This window comes from Symphalangus syndactylus, chromosome 1 (genome assembly GCF_028878055.3).
Source record: "Symphalangus syndactylus isolate Jambi chromosome 1, NHGRI_mSymSyn1-v2.1_pri, whole genome shotgun sequence".
Lineage (NCBI taxonomy): Eukaryota > Metazoa > Chordata > Mammalia > Primates > Hylobatidae > Symphalangus > Symphalangus syndactylus.
Window position 1 is genome coordinate 36,614,328 of NC_072423.2, and position 12,755 is coordinate 36,627,082.

General features: G+C 48.5%; 1 protein-coding gene across 4 annotated transcripts in view; it reads left to right on the forward strand.

Moving 5' to 3' along the window:
* MYO5B (myosin VB) overlaps positions 1-12,755 on the forward strand; it is a 363,462-nt gene that overhangs the window by 279,615 nt on the left and 71,092 nt on the right. For all 4 annotated transcript variants that reach the window (XM_063639552.1, XM_055299641.2, XM_055299651.2 and 1 more), the window contains exons 18-21: positions 510-621; positions 6,098-6,309; positions 7,918-8,074; positions 9,903-10,142. In XM_063639552.1, the coding sequence (XP_063495622.1) occupies positions 510-621; positions 6,098-6,309; positions 7,918-8,074; positions 9,903-10,142 (721 nt within the window). The remainder of the gene's footprint in view (positions 1-509; positions 622-6,097; positions 6,310-7,917; positions 8,075-9,902; positions 10,143-12,755) is intronic.

Below are 12,755 nucleotides of genomic sequence, written 5' to 3' on the forward strand. Positions count from 1 at the left end.
GAAGAGCAAAGGAACATCTTACATGGCGGCAGGCAAGAGAATGAGAACCAAATGAAAGGGGAAACCCCTTGTAAAACCACCAGATCTCATGAGACTTATTCACTACCACCAGAACAGTATGGGGGAAACCACACCCATGATTCAGTTATCTCCCACTGGGTATCTCCCTCAACACATGAGAATTATGGGAGGTACAATTCACAATGAGATTTGGGTGGGGACACAGCCAAACCATATCAGGCATAAACTTCCTGATTAGTCCTCTAAAAAGTATCTTCAAAACTCACCTTTTTTCCAGCCCTCCAGCCACAAGTCCAAGAATCACCTTCACACTGAAATTCTTGGAGGGCCCTGGGGAGGACAAAACTCCCCTGGGACTGTTCTGCTGCTCTGAGAATGACTTTGTGCCACAGCGTTTACTCCATGGGGAACTGTCTGAGGTCACTCATGGCTTTTGTGTGGCCAAGAGGCAGGATGTGTCACCTGACACCCCTTTGCTTTCCCTCCAGGTGGGCCTACCATGACTTTTTCAACCGGTATCGGGTGCTGGTCAAGAAGAGAGAGCTCGCCAACACAGACAAAAAGGCCATCTGCAGGTCTGTCCTTGAGAACCTCATCAAGGTGAGCCACACAGCCCAGCTCCAGGAGAGGCCTGACCAGGGCCCCTAAAGATTGAAGGGGTGGCATCGTTATCTACATTTTTTTTTTTTTTTTTTTGGTCTTCATCCTTCTTACTGAATCTATTTCTGGGATATTAATCCATTTTCCTACATCAGTGACTAGAAAAAAAAAGCACCTGTTCACCTAACTAGAGCACTTCCCAACCTTTTTCACAGCTCAGCAGGCATAGAAAATGGAATTCTGTGGCAGTGCTCCTCTCGAGGGCACCAGCTGCAGGGAGTCTGTCCCTTGCAGACCCCTGACCCAGTGACGGATGAATAAAGTACACTGACACACAGATATTCTGCTCTGCCAGTCCAGCTGAGGGTCTGAGCCACTTACAGGCTCTCTGCTGAGTCCTGTAAACAGTTGCCAGTCGGCCCTGATCAGCTAGTCAGACTTGCATTTATTCAGTAAGATTAATTAACAAAAGCTTGAGTCAACACCACTAGAGGGTAATTGACATTGTGGACTTCCCGAATAAAGAAGCACTTACACAACCAAGGTACATCAAAGGTTAGTCTTAAGATTAATGAGTAAACAAGCTAGCTAGGTAAACTACTCTGCTTTTCTTTATTACTATTTTAATTTGTTTATCTAAAGGTAAAGGGATCAGGCCACCTTCAGCCAGATCTGTTACCAAAGTTATTCTAACTTCTAGGCCTTCCAAGAAGATTTGCTTCTATTTCTATAACTATCGCTAACATTTTTCCCACCAGCCTGACTGAACCCCAACAGAATTCTTTGTACAGCTTGCTTGAGTTTATGATGAGGCTACTCCTAACTGCAAGCTGCCGGCTCAGGATCTCTGGCTTCTCCAGTTCTCAGCGGCTACACAGCACGGCCCATCTGGTACACCTGGGTAAGGGCTGTGATGTGGAGCCCAGGCCTAGCCCTGAAGCTAGCAGGGGGGAAGGTAGCTGCTGCATCTAGCTGGTTGCATCACCAGCCTCAGGCCCTCCCCCAGATACTCGTTTTAAGTAAGGCAATAGATTTTATGTTTTAATTGAAACAATTTGAACTCACACCTGACAGCTGAGACTGGAGAACTATAGAAGCAGAGCTATTGGGGCCTTTTGTGAGGGGCAAATCCTTAAACATTTCCATGGTGCCAGACATTTCAGGGATTACAGCAGAGTATGATCATTAATGGCTCGATAAAGGTTAAATTATATCAAAAATCACTTGAACAAGGTAATAAAAATAATTACCTCAGAAATTTTAATTTTTCAAGTTTTCTGTTCAGCAAATCTGTTCATCTGGAGTAGCTCATTGCCAGATGATCAGGATCTAAGGTCATGTTTTATTTTGTAAATGTGTTGCAGCCATCTTCTGAGCATCATCTTAGCTGCTCAAGTCTAGCTATAGACAGTGCAGAATATTATAGTAAATGTATGCATAGCTTTAAATTTGCCTTTTTAAAAGAGAGCCTAAATATTAGCCCACCTTGCCATGCCATCTTTTTTTTTTTTTTTTTTTTTTTTTTTTTTTTTTTTAACAGGGTAAGGGGGTAACAGGCTGGTTAATCAAGGGCTATAGTTAGCTGGACTCCGGTTGATTGAGGTTTTTGCTGTGGTCCACCTATCAGTGTCCACATTTTAACATCTTACTTTTTGTGGACAAGAAAAACCTCTGTTAAAGGTCAGCTGATTTCAGGGCCTGTGAGTAGCCCTCTCTGCCATGTGGCTGCCTTCTCATTTGTCTAGGATCATAGTTTCCCTCTTCCTGTTCCTTCGCTGGATTTCTCCAAGATTACTATGAAGACCTCTGATTCCCAAAGAGGAAACTCTGGAGGGGACCCAGATCAGACTGGCTGAGTCGGCCCCCACACTGGGCTCTCCTCCAGTTAATGGGACCACATGCCACTGCCTGAGGCTGCTACTGTGATGTGCTCAGGACACTGGGCCTTTCCTGGCACAGCTGTCTCTTCTCTCCACTGACGGGGAGCCTGCCTGCTTCTCAGTGCTAGGCTTCAGTGCAGCTTCTCCCTCCTGCTTCCCCTGGTCTAGCATGTGCCACTTCATGTCACTCTTAGAGCCCATAGCATGCTGACCTATGTTCCAGATGTGTGTGTCCTTTTTCGTAGAGGACAGTGTCTTCAAGTTTACACCACCTCCTTAGTTATGAGCTCTGAGCCTAATACACAGGGGGAACCTACCTAATATTTATGGAACGAATGAAAGAACAAGTGACTTGCCTAAAGGAAAAGTATATGAATACATGCTGTTTCCTCTGCCTGCAATGCTTTTTCCCCTCTTTTGCCTGCCTGACAAAGTGGTATTCTTCCAAACTGAGCTCTGAAATACCTCCTAGCCTCCCAGATGTTGTTAGCTACTGCATCTTCTATGGGCCAGCAGCACTCACCTCCTCCCTTCCTTTATTGTGTTCATCCCCTTATGTTGTAATTGAGGGCTTGTCATTTTACCAGACTGTGAACACATAAATGACAAGGGTCCTATTGTGGCTGTGTTCCTAGCACAATTCCTGGTTGTCACAGGAATACATGAGTTCCTGCAGCTGGCTGCATGGGAACCAGCCAAGAGCTGCTCATGACTGGAAATCTGCCAGTAATGGCTCATCCTATGAGGAATATACAGAAATCACCCTTATTTTACAGCTGAGGAAACTGAGGCACAGAAAGCTGATATAAATTGCCCAAGGCTGCATAGGTGGACTGATTCTAACTCCCACTGTCTAAACTACATTGCCCTCTGATCCAGTCTGATTGAGTAATGTCGCTGAGCACAGTTATCCTTCCTGGAGACTGAAGAGAAACACTAGTGCTAAAGATTTCCCTGGGGCCTTCTATTTCCTGCTTTTTATTTTTCTCCACTTCTTTGGCTGCATCTGGACACCCATACTTCTCATGCTGAGTGACCTGGGACTTTGTATCGAGAAACTAAGACTCGACAGAGCTGCACATTAGCTTAGAGGGGCACATGCCAGTTCCCCACCCTGTCCCGAGCAAGTGCTAAGTACGTTTTAGAACAGAACGATGAGGAGAGAAGTGGGGACAAAGGTGGCCTACAGGACAGGCACCAGACACTTAAAGACCACCTTCTTGGAGGAGCAGCCTGCTGCTGGGGGCTGCTTCATTAGGCTGTCAGTGAGGTTTTAATAAATTGTTGTGGTTGTTTAGGGGAGAAGAGTAGATTCTGGTGGCCTCTTCCCTGCAAGGATTTTAGGAATAGCCCCTATCATTCTTAACCTGAATTTGTTTATTCTTTAATTCCACAGATACTTACTGAAATTCTTTGTACTCTAATCTAGAGGGGTTAGTGTGAGGGTTATAAAAAGAGTGCATTATATGGACCCTGCCCTCCAGAATTAATAATAGTCTAATGTGACGATGGCCATAACTGTAGAGGACCACATCATGGAGACTGGCTGTCGTGCAAGCCTGAACCTTCATCACAGTGGCGAAGGAGTGTATTAACAAACATCTACAGGGAGCCCATGGAGCACAAGGCTGTGTGTGAGCGCTGTGTAGAGGAGACAGTGTCACGAAAGGGGATGCTGCAGTTGGAGACTTGGGGCCTGGGAGACCCAGATCTGGGGTTATCGTTTGATATTTGCTCAAGTCACCTTGAGCAAGTCACTTCACTACTCTAGGCTTCAGTTTTATCATCTGTGAAGTAAAAGGAGTGGCTTGGAATGGATTTCTAAGGTTGCTTTCAGCCCCTGCAGTCTGACTCTTAGAGAAAGTTTCTCAAAAGATGATTGATTGATCAGTGAACAGTCAGTTCTAAGGGTTAGAGGAAGCAGATCTGGGTGGGAGATGTTCTGGAGACACACAGGGTGAGGACAGTGGAGATGAGGCTGATGGGTGTCTCAGTAGAGCAGGTGAAACCCTCAGAGAAATCCTTGTTCAGAAAAAGTGGCCTTGCAGAGCATATCATCCCTTCCTGTTTTTTTCCAGAATAGGGAATGAAGCGCAGGTACTGTTGTTGCTTGGATGCGGTAGGCAGCCCCCAGCCTCTGGCTCTGCTTAAGCTGGAGGACCCAGGCTTGTCCCCCAACTCGGGGGCTTAGCTACCCTGCTTTGGCTTCCTGGCCCCTCCTGGCTGAGCCATGGAGCCTCCCCTAGCAGGGCAGAGATTAAAGCAGGGCCGTGGCTGCCTCAAAGCTCCCAAGCCCCATCCAGCCTCTGTTCCTCTCAGCATGAGCTGAAGGCCCAGTGGGTGCATGGCTCTGAGCAGACACAGGGAGGAGAGCCAGGCTCAGAGCCCACTCTTGCCAGCTTCACGAGCAGCCTGGCCCAGGCCGAGGACTCAGTCAGTGACACTCAAGCTGGAAGCTGTGCTGCCAGCTCAGCCTTAGCTCAGGCAGGACAGCCTTCCCTGTGTGTGGAACCCGACTCCTAGTAACCCAATAGGGCTTAACCTATGAAGAATGATGACTCAGCACTTTTCAGGGCCATTTGCCAACATGAAACGCAATGTTGTGTGTGTATTTTCCTTGGGCTTGGCTCATTCCTTCCTTTCTCATTATGGTCTTCATGCCAGTGAGCAAAATGAGATGGCAGTTGATTTACAAAGAGCTCTGTCATCATGGGTTACTCTCCCAGTGCTCTGTCCCAGGCTTGTCCACAGGAACCCTGCTGGGTCGTCTTTCCTCATCCACAGGGGTGAGCCCAGGGAAGGGCAACTAATTTTAACCTAATGGATGTAATTAAGACAGTAATTACAGGTCCAAAACAATCTCATAGTTTTATTTGGGGGTTATTTGCATCCTGTAATTATGCATACAACTGTGTGGCCATTTGAGGATAATCTTTTTAAAATGTTGATCAGATCAGGTCATTCCCTTGCTCAAAGCTTGCCTGTGGCTCTCACTCCAATTTTATGCTGCAACCTACAAGGCCTTTTGTGATTGGCTCCTCCCACCAATCACCTTCAGTTCCCCCAGCTAGCCATCCTGGCTCTCCTGATCCTCAGATATACCCAGCAGTTGCACCACTGGACATAGGCATCCACTCTGCCCTTCTCCTGGAACTTTCCTTCTTCCTTCTTTTCTGTGGTTGCCTTCCTGCAGCTCATTTAGATCTTTGCTCAGCTGTCACCTCCACAGAGCTGCCTTCCTTGAGCATCCTTTTTGAACATCCCCATCCCATGCTCACCAGCCCCCAGTTTGTTTTCTTCATAATCCTCACCATTCTCTGAAAACAGAAAGCATCTTTATTTGCTTGTCTGTCTGCCCTCACCATGATGTCAGTTCTTTGAGGTCAGGCGTCTTGTTCACTGCCATGTTCTAGAGTCTGGCCCATAGTAGGGTCTTGGGGTCTGTTAAGCAAATGCTAAGACTTTGTGTCCATCTACAGAGAGGGGTGCATGAAGTCTGGCCAGGGGATTTTGCATTGGAAGAACAAGGGTGGTATGGGCCATGTTATTTCTCTGCTCACTGGTGACCAACCAGATCCCCTCCCTACCTTGTAAAGGACCCTGACAAGTTCCAGTTTGGCCGCACCAAGATCTTCTTCCGAGCAGGCCAGGTGGCCTACCTGGAGAAGCTGCGGGCTGACAAGTTCCGGACAGCCACCATCATGATCCAGAAAACTGTCCGGGGATGGCTGCAGAAGGTGAAATATCGCAGGCTGAAGGGGGCTACCTTAACCCTGCAGAGGTACTGCCGAGGACACCTGGCCCGCAGGTGAGCCAGGCTGGGGCAGATCAGGGCAGCAGATCATGGCAGGGAAGATGGGGGTCTGCCTTTCTCAGCTACTTGGTTTCTCTCTTCCTCTGTGCTGAGAGTGGTTCCTGTTGGGGCCATGTCTGCATCTTGGCTTTACCCCGGCAGCTGGGCCTACCCCTATAATCAATGCCCTTCTCACCTCAGGGGGTAGGTCTAGTTTCCACATCTCCTGGTTTCCCCAGGCTCCCTCTATCCTACCAGCATTAGAACCAGCTGGTTTTGCCACAAACCAACTGGTTTCCCAGTTTGTTTCCCAATTTCCCCTTTGCCTGAACCTCAAAGTAAAAAACTACTTTTAGGAAAAGAGACCAATACAGCCTGGCACAGTTAACCTGCGCTTGGCCTCATATTTATTCCACAGATTTCATAATGCCTCGGAGTCAGGCGATTAGGACGGCAAAGGTCCTGGGAGGTCCCTTTTGTGAGTTACTGCACAAGCCAGGATGGAGAGAGAGTGGCTTGTCTAAGCACGAGTGTTGACATAGGGGTGGAGCCGGGATGCCAATCAGCCTCCCCTGCCCGCCCCCAGCTCGACCCTGAGCAGAAGAAACTACTGCAGGGTTCCTTCCTCACTGACACTGGGCTGATGAGGCACTACAGCAGCAGGAGTGTGTCAGCCAAGACAGGCTGAAGACAGCCTGCCCTCTGACCCTACCCTCAGTTGTTAGGTTTTGAGCCCAGGCCTGGTTCAAGTCCAGTGCCCTCTCCAGAAAGGAATTTCCTTAGAGAAGTGACAATAATTGCCACAAAGTCTTGTGTTTGGAGGCCAAACAGAGAGCTAGACTAGGGAATCATGCATTTCAGCAAACAGGTGACACATGGGCTGAGTGGGTCACGTTCTCCTTTGAGGCTTTGCTGAATGATTTCCAAGGTCCTTTTTAGCATTTCACACTGAGTCTCTAATTGAGCACTTGTTATAGGCCTGGCAGCAAACAAGACCCTTCAGAAGGGGAGGAAGTGTTAGACTGGCTTTATTTAGGAGGTGAGATGGGAAGGCAGAAAGGCAAGAGAGGAGAGGAAATGGCCACATTCAGTGCATCCCGAGCAGAAAGGGTTGAGGAGATAAAGGAAACAGAGATTGGTCTGGGCCTGAGAAGGTTTAGTCACTCAGCAAACACTTACCCAGTGCCTGCAGTGGGTCCGGGATGATGGAGACACAGCCCCTGGAATCTCCAAGCCTGTGGAGGTACAGAGGACAGGCAGCAATGTGAACACACGATGTAGAATGCTACTGGTGAAGTAGTTGAGGACTGCCCAGGCACAGTGAGGTAGAAGAGTGTTCAGATAAGAATCATAGAGGAGGAGGTCAGACTCTGACTGAGTTTGAAGCTTGTGGGAAGCCTTTCGGGGCCATAAGGAAAGAACTAACACTGCTTTTCTAGCCTCAGCGTCAAATGCCTAAGGCATTGCTACATTTGTTAGGGGTGAAGAGAGTTGGCTTCTCCTGGGTGTGTCCAGGTCGGGCCACAGAGGGAGGGGTTTGCATTTGCAGATGTCTCAGGGTCCTCTGCATCAGGGCGGTCAATACTGTCTCCCTGACACTGCCTGTTTCCTCTTGTTCCCCAGGCTGGCTGAGCACCTGCGGAGGACCAGAGCGGCTGTGGTGCTCCAGAAACATTACCGCATGCAGAGGGCCTGCCAGGCCTACCAGAGGGTCCGCAGAGCTGCCATTGTTATCCAGGCCTTCACCCGGGCCATGTTTGTGCGGAGAACCTACCGCCAGGTGAGTAGCCACTCTGAGGGCCTCACGGCTGCAGATTCAGAACTAAAGCGGCAACAGATGAATTACTGCCAACATGAACCTCTGTCAAGCACTCCCAACTTTTTTCTAAATCCTTTCACATCTCTGCTCTCACCAAATCCTTTCTGAAGTCCCACAAGGTAGGAAGGGTGTGCATACTGTTGTCTTAGTCCATTAAATGTTGCTATAACAATATCTGAGGCTGGGTGATTTATGAAGAAAAGAGGTTTATTTGGCTCACAATTCTGGTGGCCGGAAAGTTCACAATCGAACATCTGCTTCTGGAGAGGGCCTCAGGCTGCTTCCACTCATGGTGGGAGGCGGAAGCCGGTGTGTGCAGAGGTCACATGGTGAGAGAGGAAGCACAAGAGTGGCTCTTTTAACAAGCAGCTCTAATGAGAACTAACAGTGAGAAATCACCCTTGAAGAAGGGCATTTATTTGTTCATGAGGAATCTGCCTCTATGACTCAAATATCTCCTGTTAGACTCCACCTCCAACATAGGGGATCAGATTTCAACATGAGTTTTGAAGGGACCCAGCATCCAATCATGGCAGTTTTCATACCCCTTCTGATACCTGAGTTGCTCAGAGAAGCAGGTCACCTGCCTGAGGGCCCAGGCCAGCCAACAGCAGGGCCAGGTGACCCACCTAGGGCTCATTCACACTTGAGAGCAGGTGGTGGTATTGGGCATCATCAGGTCTAACTCCTCCACTTAACGTATCAGGAGCTTGAAGCCCAACATGGTGAGGTCAGGAGGGAGACCCCGACCTCTTCCCTGCCAGGTTCTTGCTCTTTGTGTTGTTCCAGTGAAGCCAAAACCCTTGGGTTCGGGAGCCCCACATCAGGACACATCTGTTCAACCTGGTAACACCAACACATCTGAAGCACAGAGCTGACTTGAAACACGAATTGGAAGGAAATGTCTAAAATGGTTTGCTTTTTCATTAAATGAACATCTGTCTCTTCTATGATCACAGAAGGTGTGATTTTCTAAATAATAAAAGTAAAGCACTAAATTGATAATAATAAAAATGTGGTCAGGGTGGAGCACACCCTGGTGTAATATGTAGAGAAACCCAGGCCATTGGAAGAAGGTTCTGTGAGTGTTCTTGGGTGATGGGTGGTGTCGGTGTGCTGCTCCCATGGAAGGGGCAGTGATATTTGGGAGTTTCTCAGCAGGGGCAGCATGTGCAAAGAGTGAGCACTGATGTGGCTCTGTCACTCATGGCTGTGGCATTGTTCATTGCTCAGCCTGTTTGCTTGTTTACTCATTTATTCCACAAACATTTTACCAGGCATTAGGGCGAGCACACTGATGATGCTTTCATTTCCTGAGTGGTTTTTTAACTTGGTAGAAAAAAAAAAAAACAGTGAGTTACACACCAAGTTTGTAATTATAAGCCATTAGCCTGCTGTGGACACTCACTGAAGTATCTCACTTCCAGCTCAGTGCCACCAGGAGGGGACCTCCACCTGGTAAATGGGTGGAGAGCAAGTGGATGATCATTAGACCCCTACAACCTTGAGGTTTTCAGATTGTGGTTTCCTAACCCGTAAAACAAAAAGTAAAACAAAGCTGGAAAGAGTTTGACAGCTGATTCCCTGTGGATATGTGGGCTGCAGAACCTCGCTGAAATGTGTTATAAAACAACCACCAAAGCCTTAGATCTTAGGGGGCACATTGTCTGTGTAACTCCTAGAACCAAGGCTGCCCTGGGCTCTCCCCTCCATGGGCAGTGATGTATGCTTCCTTCACTCCTGTCCTGCAGTGCAAACCCACAAGGTATGTATGCTTGTTTCCCACCAGGTCCTCATGGAGCACAAGGCCACCACCATCCAGAAGCACGTGCGGGGCTGGATGGCGCGCAGGCGCTTCCGGCGGCTGCGGGATGCAGCCATTGTCATCCAATGTGCCTTCCGGATGCTCAAGGCCAGGCGGGAGCTGAAGGCCCTCAGGATTGAGGCCCGCTCAGCAGAGCATCTGAAACGTCTCAACGTGGGCATGGAGAACAAGGTGGTCCAGCTGCAGCGGAAGATCGATGAGCAGGTCAGTGTCTGCAGCTCCCTACCTAGGTGTTGGGGGCTGGGGTACTGGAGCATTTTGAGAGAGCCCACGGCTTCCTTGGGGAATGGCATATGCCGAAGACCCGAGGGAGCACAGATGTCCTCAGACCACAGCAGATACTAATTGTGGTAAGCAGATCAGTGACCCCTAAAGATACCCTCAGCCCTAGGATCTGTGAGTGTGTTACCTTATATGGCGAAAGGGACTTTGCAGATGCAATTAAATTAAGAACTGTAGGATGGGAAGAGTATCCTGGATGAGCCAGGTGGGCTTGATATAATCACAGGGGTCCTCGTAAGAGGGAGGCTGGAGGATCAAGTTCAGAGGAGAAGTGATGACAGAATCAGAGGTGGGAGGGATGCAGGCAGCCTTGAGAAGCCAGAGAAGACAAAGACATGGACTCTCCCCTAGAGCATCCAGAAAGAATGCAGCCCTGCCAACCCCTTCAGACTCCTGACCTCCAGAGCTGTAAGATAATGATTTATGCTGTCTTGAGTCATAACTTGGTGGTAACTTGTTGCAGCAGCAATAGGGAACTGACACACTAGCCCAAGGTGCTGGTGTTTTGCCCTTGCAGGGGTGACATAGGGTAACACAGCAGCAGCTGGTGTGCATGGAGGGCTTGCTGTGCGGGGTATGGGGCTGGCGCTTTGTCTGGAGTAGCTTGTCTAATATAGCGGCCCTCCTACAGCAAGTATTACCATCCCCCTTTTTGTACAATTGAAGACACTGGAAGGGCACATGGCATCCTAAAGTCACACAGGTGGCAGTGGCAGGGCCGAGGTTTGAACCCCAGCTATCTGGCTCCAGAGTCCATGCTCTGTATCAGTTTGCCCTTCTGCCTATCTGTCTGTCTGCCTCTTTTGGAAAGAGTGTTTGCTTTGGAAATCAGAATTCAATTCTTCTGCTTAAAAGTTGAGTGACTGATGTGACTACTCTGAAAATGTGACTACATTTTCTTATCCATAAAATGGGGCTGACAGGGCTGAAAGAAGAATAAATGGTCTAATGCATATGCAGGGCCTGGTATGCAGTAGAAGAAACTTGAAAAATGGTTAGCGCTCTTATTTTTAAACTTTGTCCTCTTTCTACCCTGGCCACCTTCCCATGTCAGCCAATCACAGGAGTAACAAGCCATGATTAAATCCGTGTAGGGGGTTGGGTACTGTACAAGGTAGTACAAGAGATTCGAGACAAGCACAGAACACTCAGCTTCGTCTAATGGAATAGACGAGGCTCACATGTATGCATGGACAAACCTGGATGCCCACTTTTTGGTGGCCCACGTGGCCAGTCCTCCTTCCCTTCAGAAGACCTTTATTGGATGCCTGGCTGTTTCAGGTGCTTTGCTGGCCTTGCTGGACAGAGGATGGCTGTGACATATGTCACATGCTGTATCATAAGGGAGGAAATATGCCAACAGGCCAAACAGCATTGATCCTAAGGATTTTCCAAGCACCTGCCATGTGCCAAGCTCTGCAATATGTGTTTTGTGTTCACTCTTATTTGATCTTCATACAATTTTGTGAGGTCGTTTTGTATATGAGGAAATGGTAGGCCAGGGACATCAAGTCCCTTGCCAAAGTCACAGAAATAGAAAGTGCTGGGACCAGGATCCTACCCCAGCTCTGATCCCACAGCCACGATGAGGGCATTGCTGGTTTTTTAACCCCAAACATTACTGAAGGGTTTCAGTCCTTTCCCGTGCACACCTACTGCTGCGTTTGGCTCCCAGAGTTGAATGGAGGCCCACTGTTACTTTGTCCATGCAGGGGTAGAGGTGACCACAGAACCAGGCTTCTGAGGTGCCCCAGAGGGTGCCTCCTGGGGAAGGAAAGGACATGAAGAGTGTGTGCGGCATGGAGAAACAGAGAATTTTAGAGTTGGTATGGCCTTGGAAGTCATTGGGATTTAATGTATCTATTCTATACTGGGCATTTTTAAAGCTTCTCATGACCCAGTAGGGCAGGAAAAAAGCATTTTACACCTAAGCCAGCTGCCTTGAACAGGAGCCCAAAAGTGGTGCAGAGATAGCAATAGAATGCCTCTGTTTCCCTGCTCTTGCAAAAGACAAGGCTTTCTGAGAAGAGACTGTCACTGGGTGTTTCTCTGTGTTAGTTCTACAGGATGCCTTGTTTGGCTTGGCTCCTTACTGGGGAAGCAAGGCAGAGAGCCCAGGCACAGGGTGGGCACAGGGCTTGTGCCTGCCCCTTGTCAGCCTGCTGCAATATTCCAGGTCAGGGAGGAAGGCACATCCACTCAGAGGGAAAAGGGTGCAAAGGAAAAGGTCTGCCATCTGGCACTGGCCCTTTGAAAAACACAAGCACAAAGCATGCCAAGGTGGTGGTGGCTATTGTGGCTGTTGACAAGAAGAAAAGACTTGCTTAGTCAAATGTTGTGAGTTAACCTTCCAGCCAGAATGTAGTCTCAGGGATGAGTAGGCATTGACCGCTGCACTCTGCTGGAAGCCCTGTGTACATGCTGGCTCCCCCAGCCCTTGCTTTCCAACCATGGCGCTCTGCATTGGCATTGCTGATTTCTAAAGTTAACTTGAGAGGATAAAAATAAATCTAGCGTTTTACAATCCACGTGCTT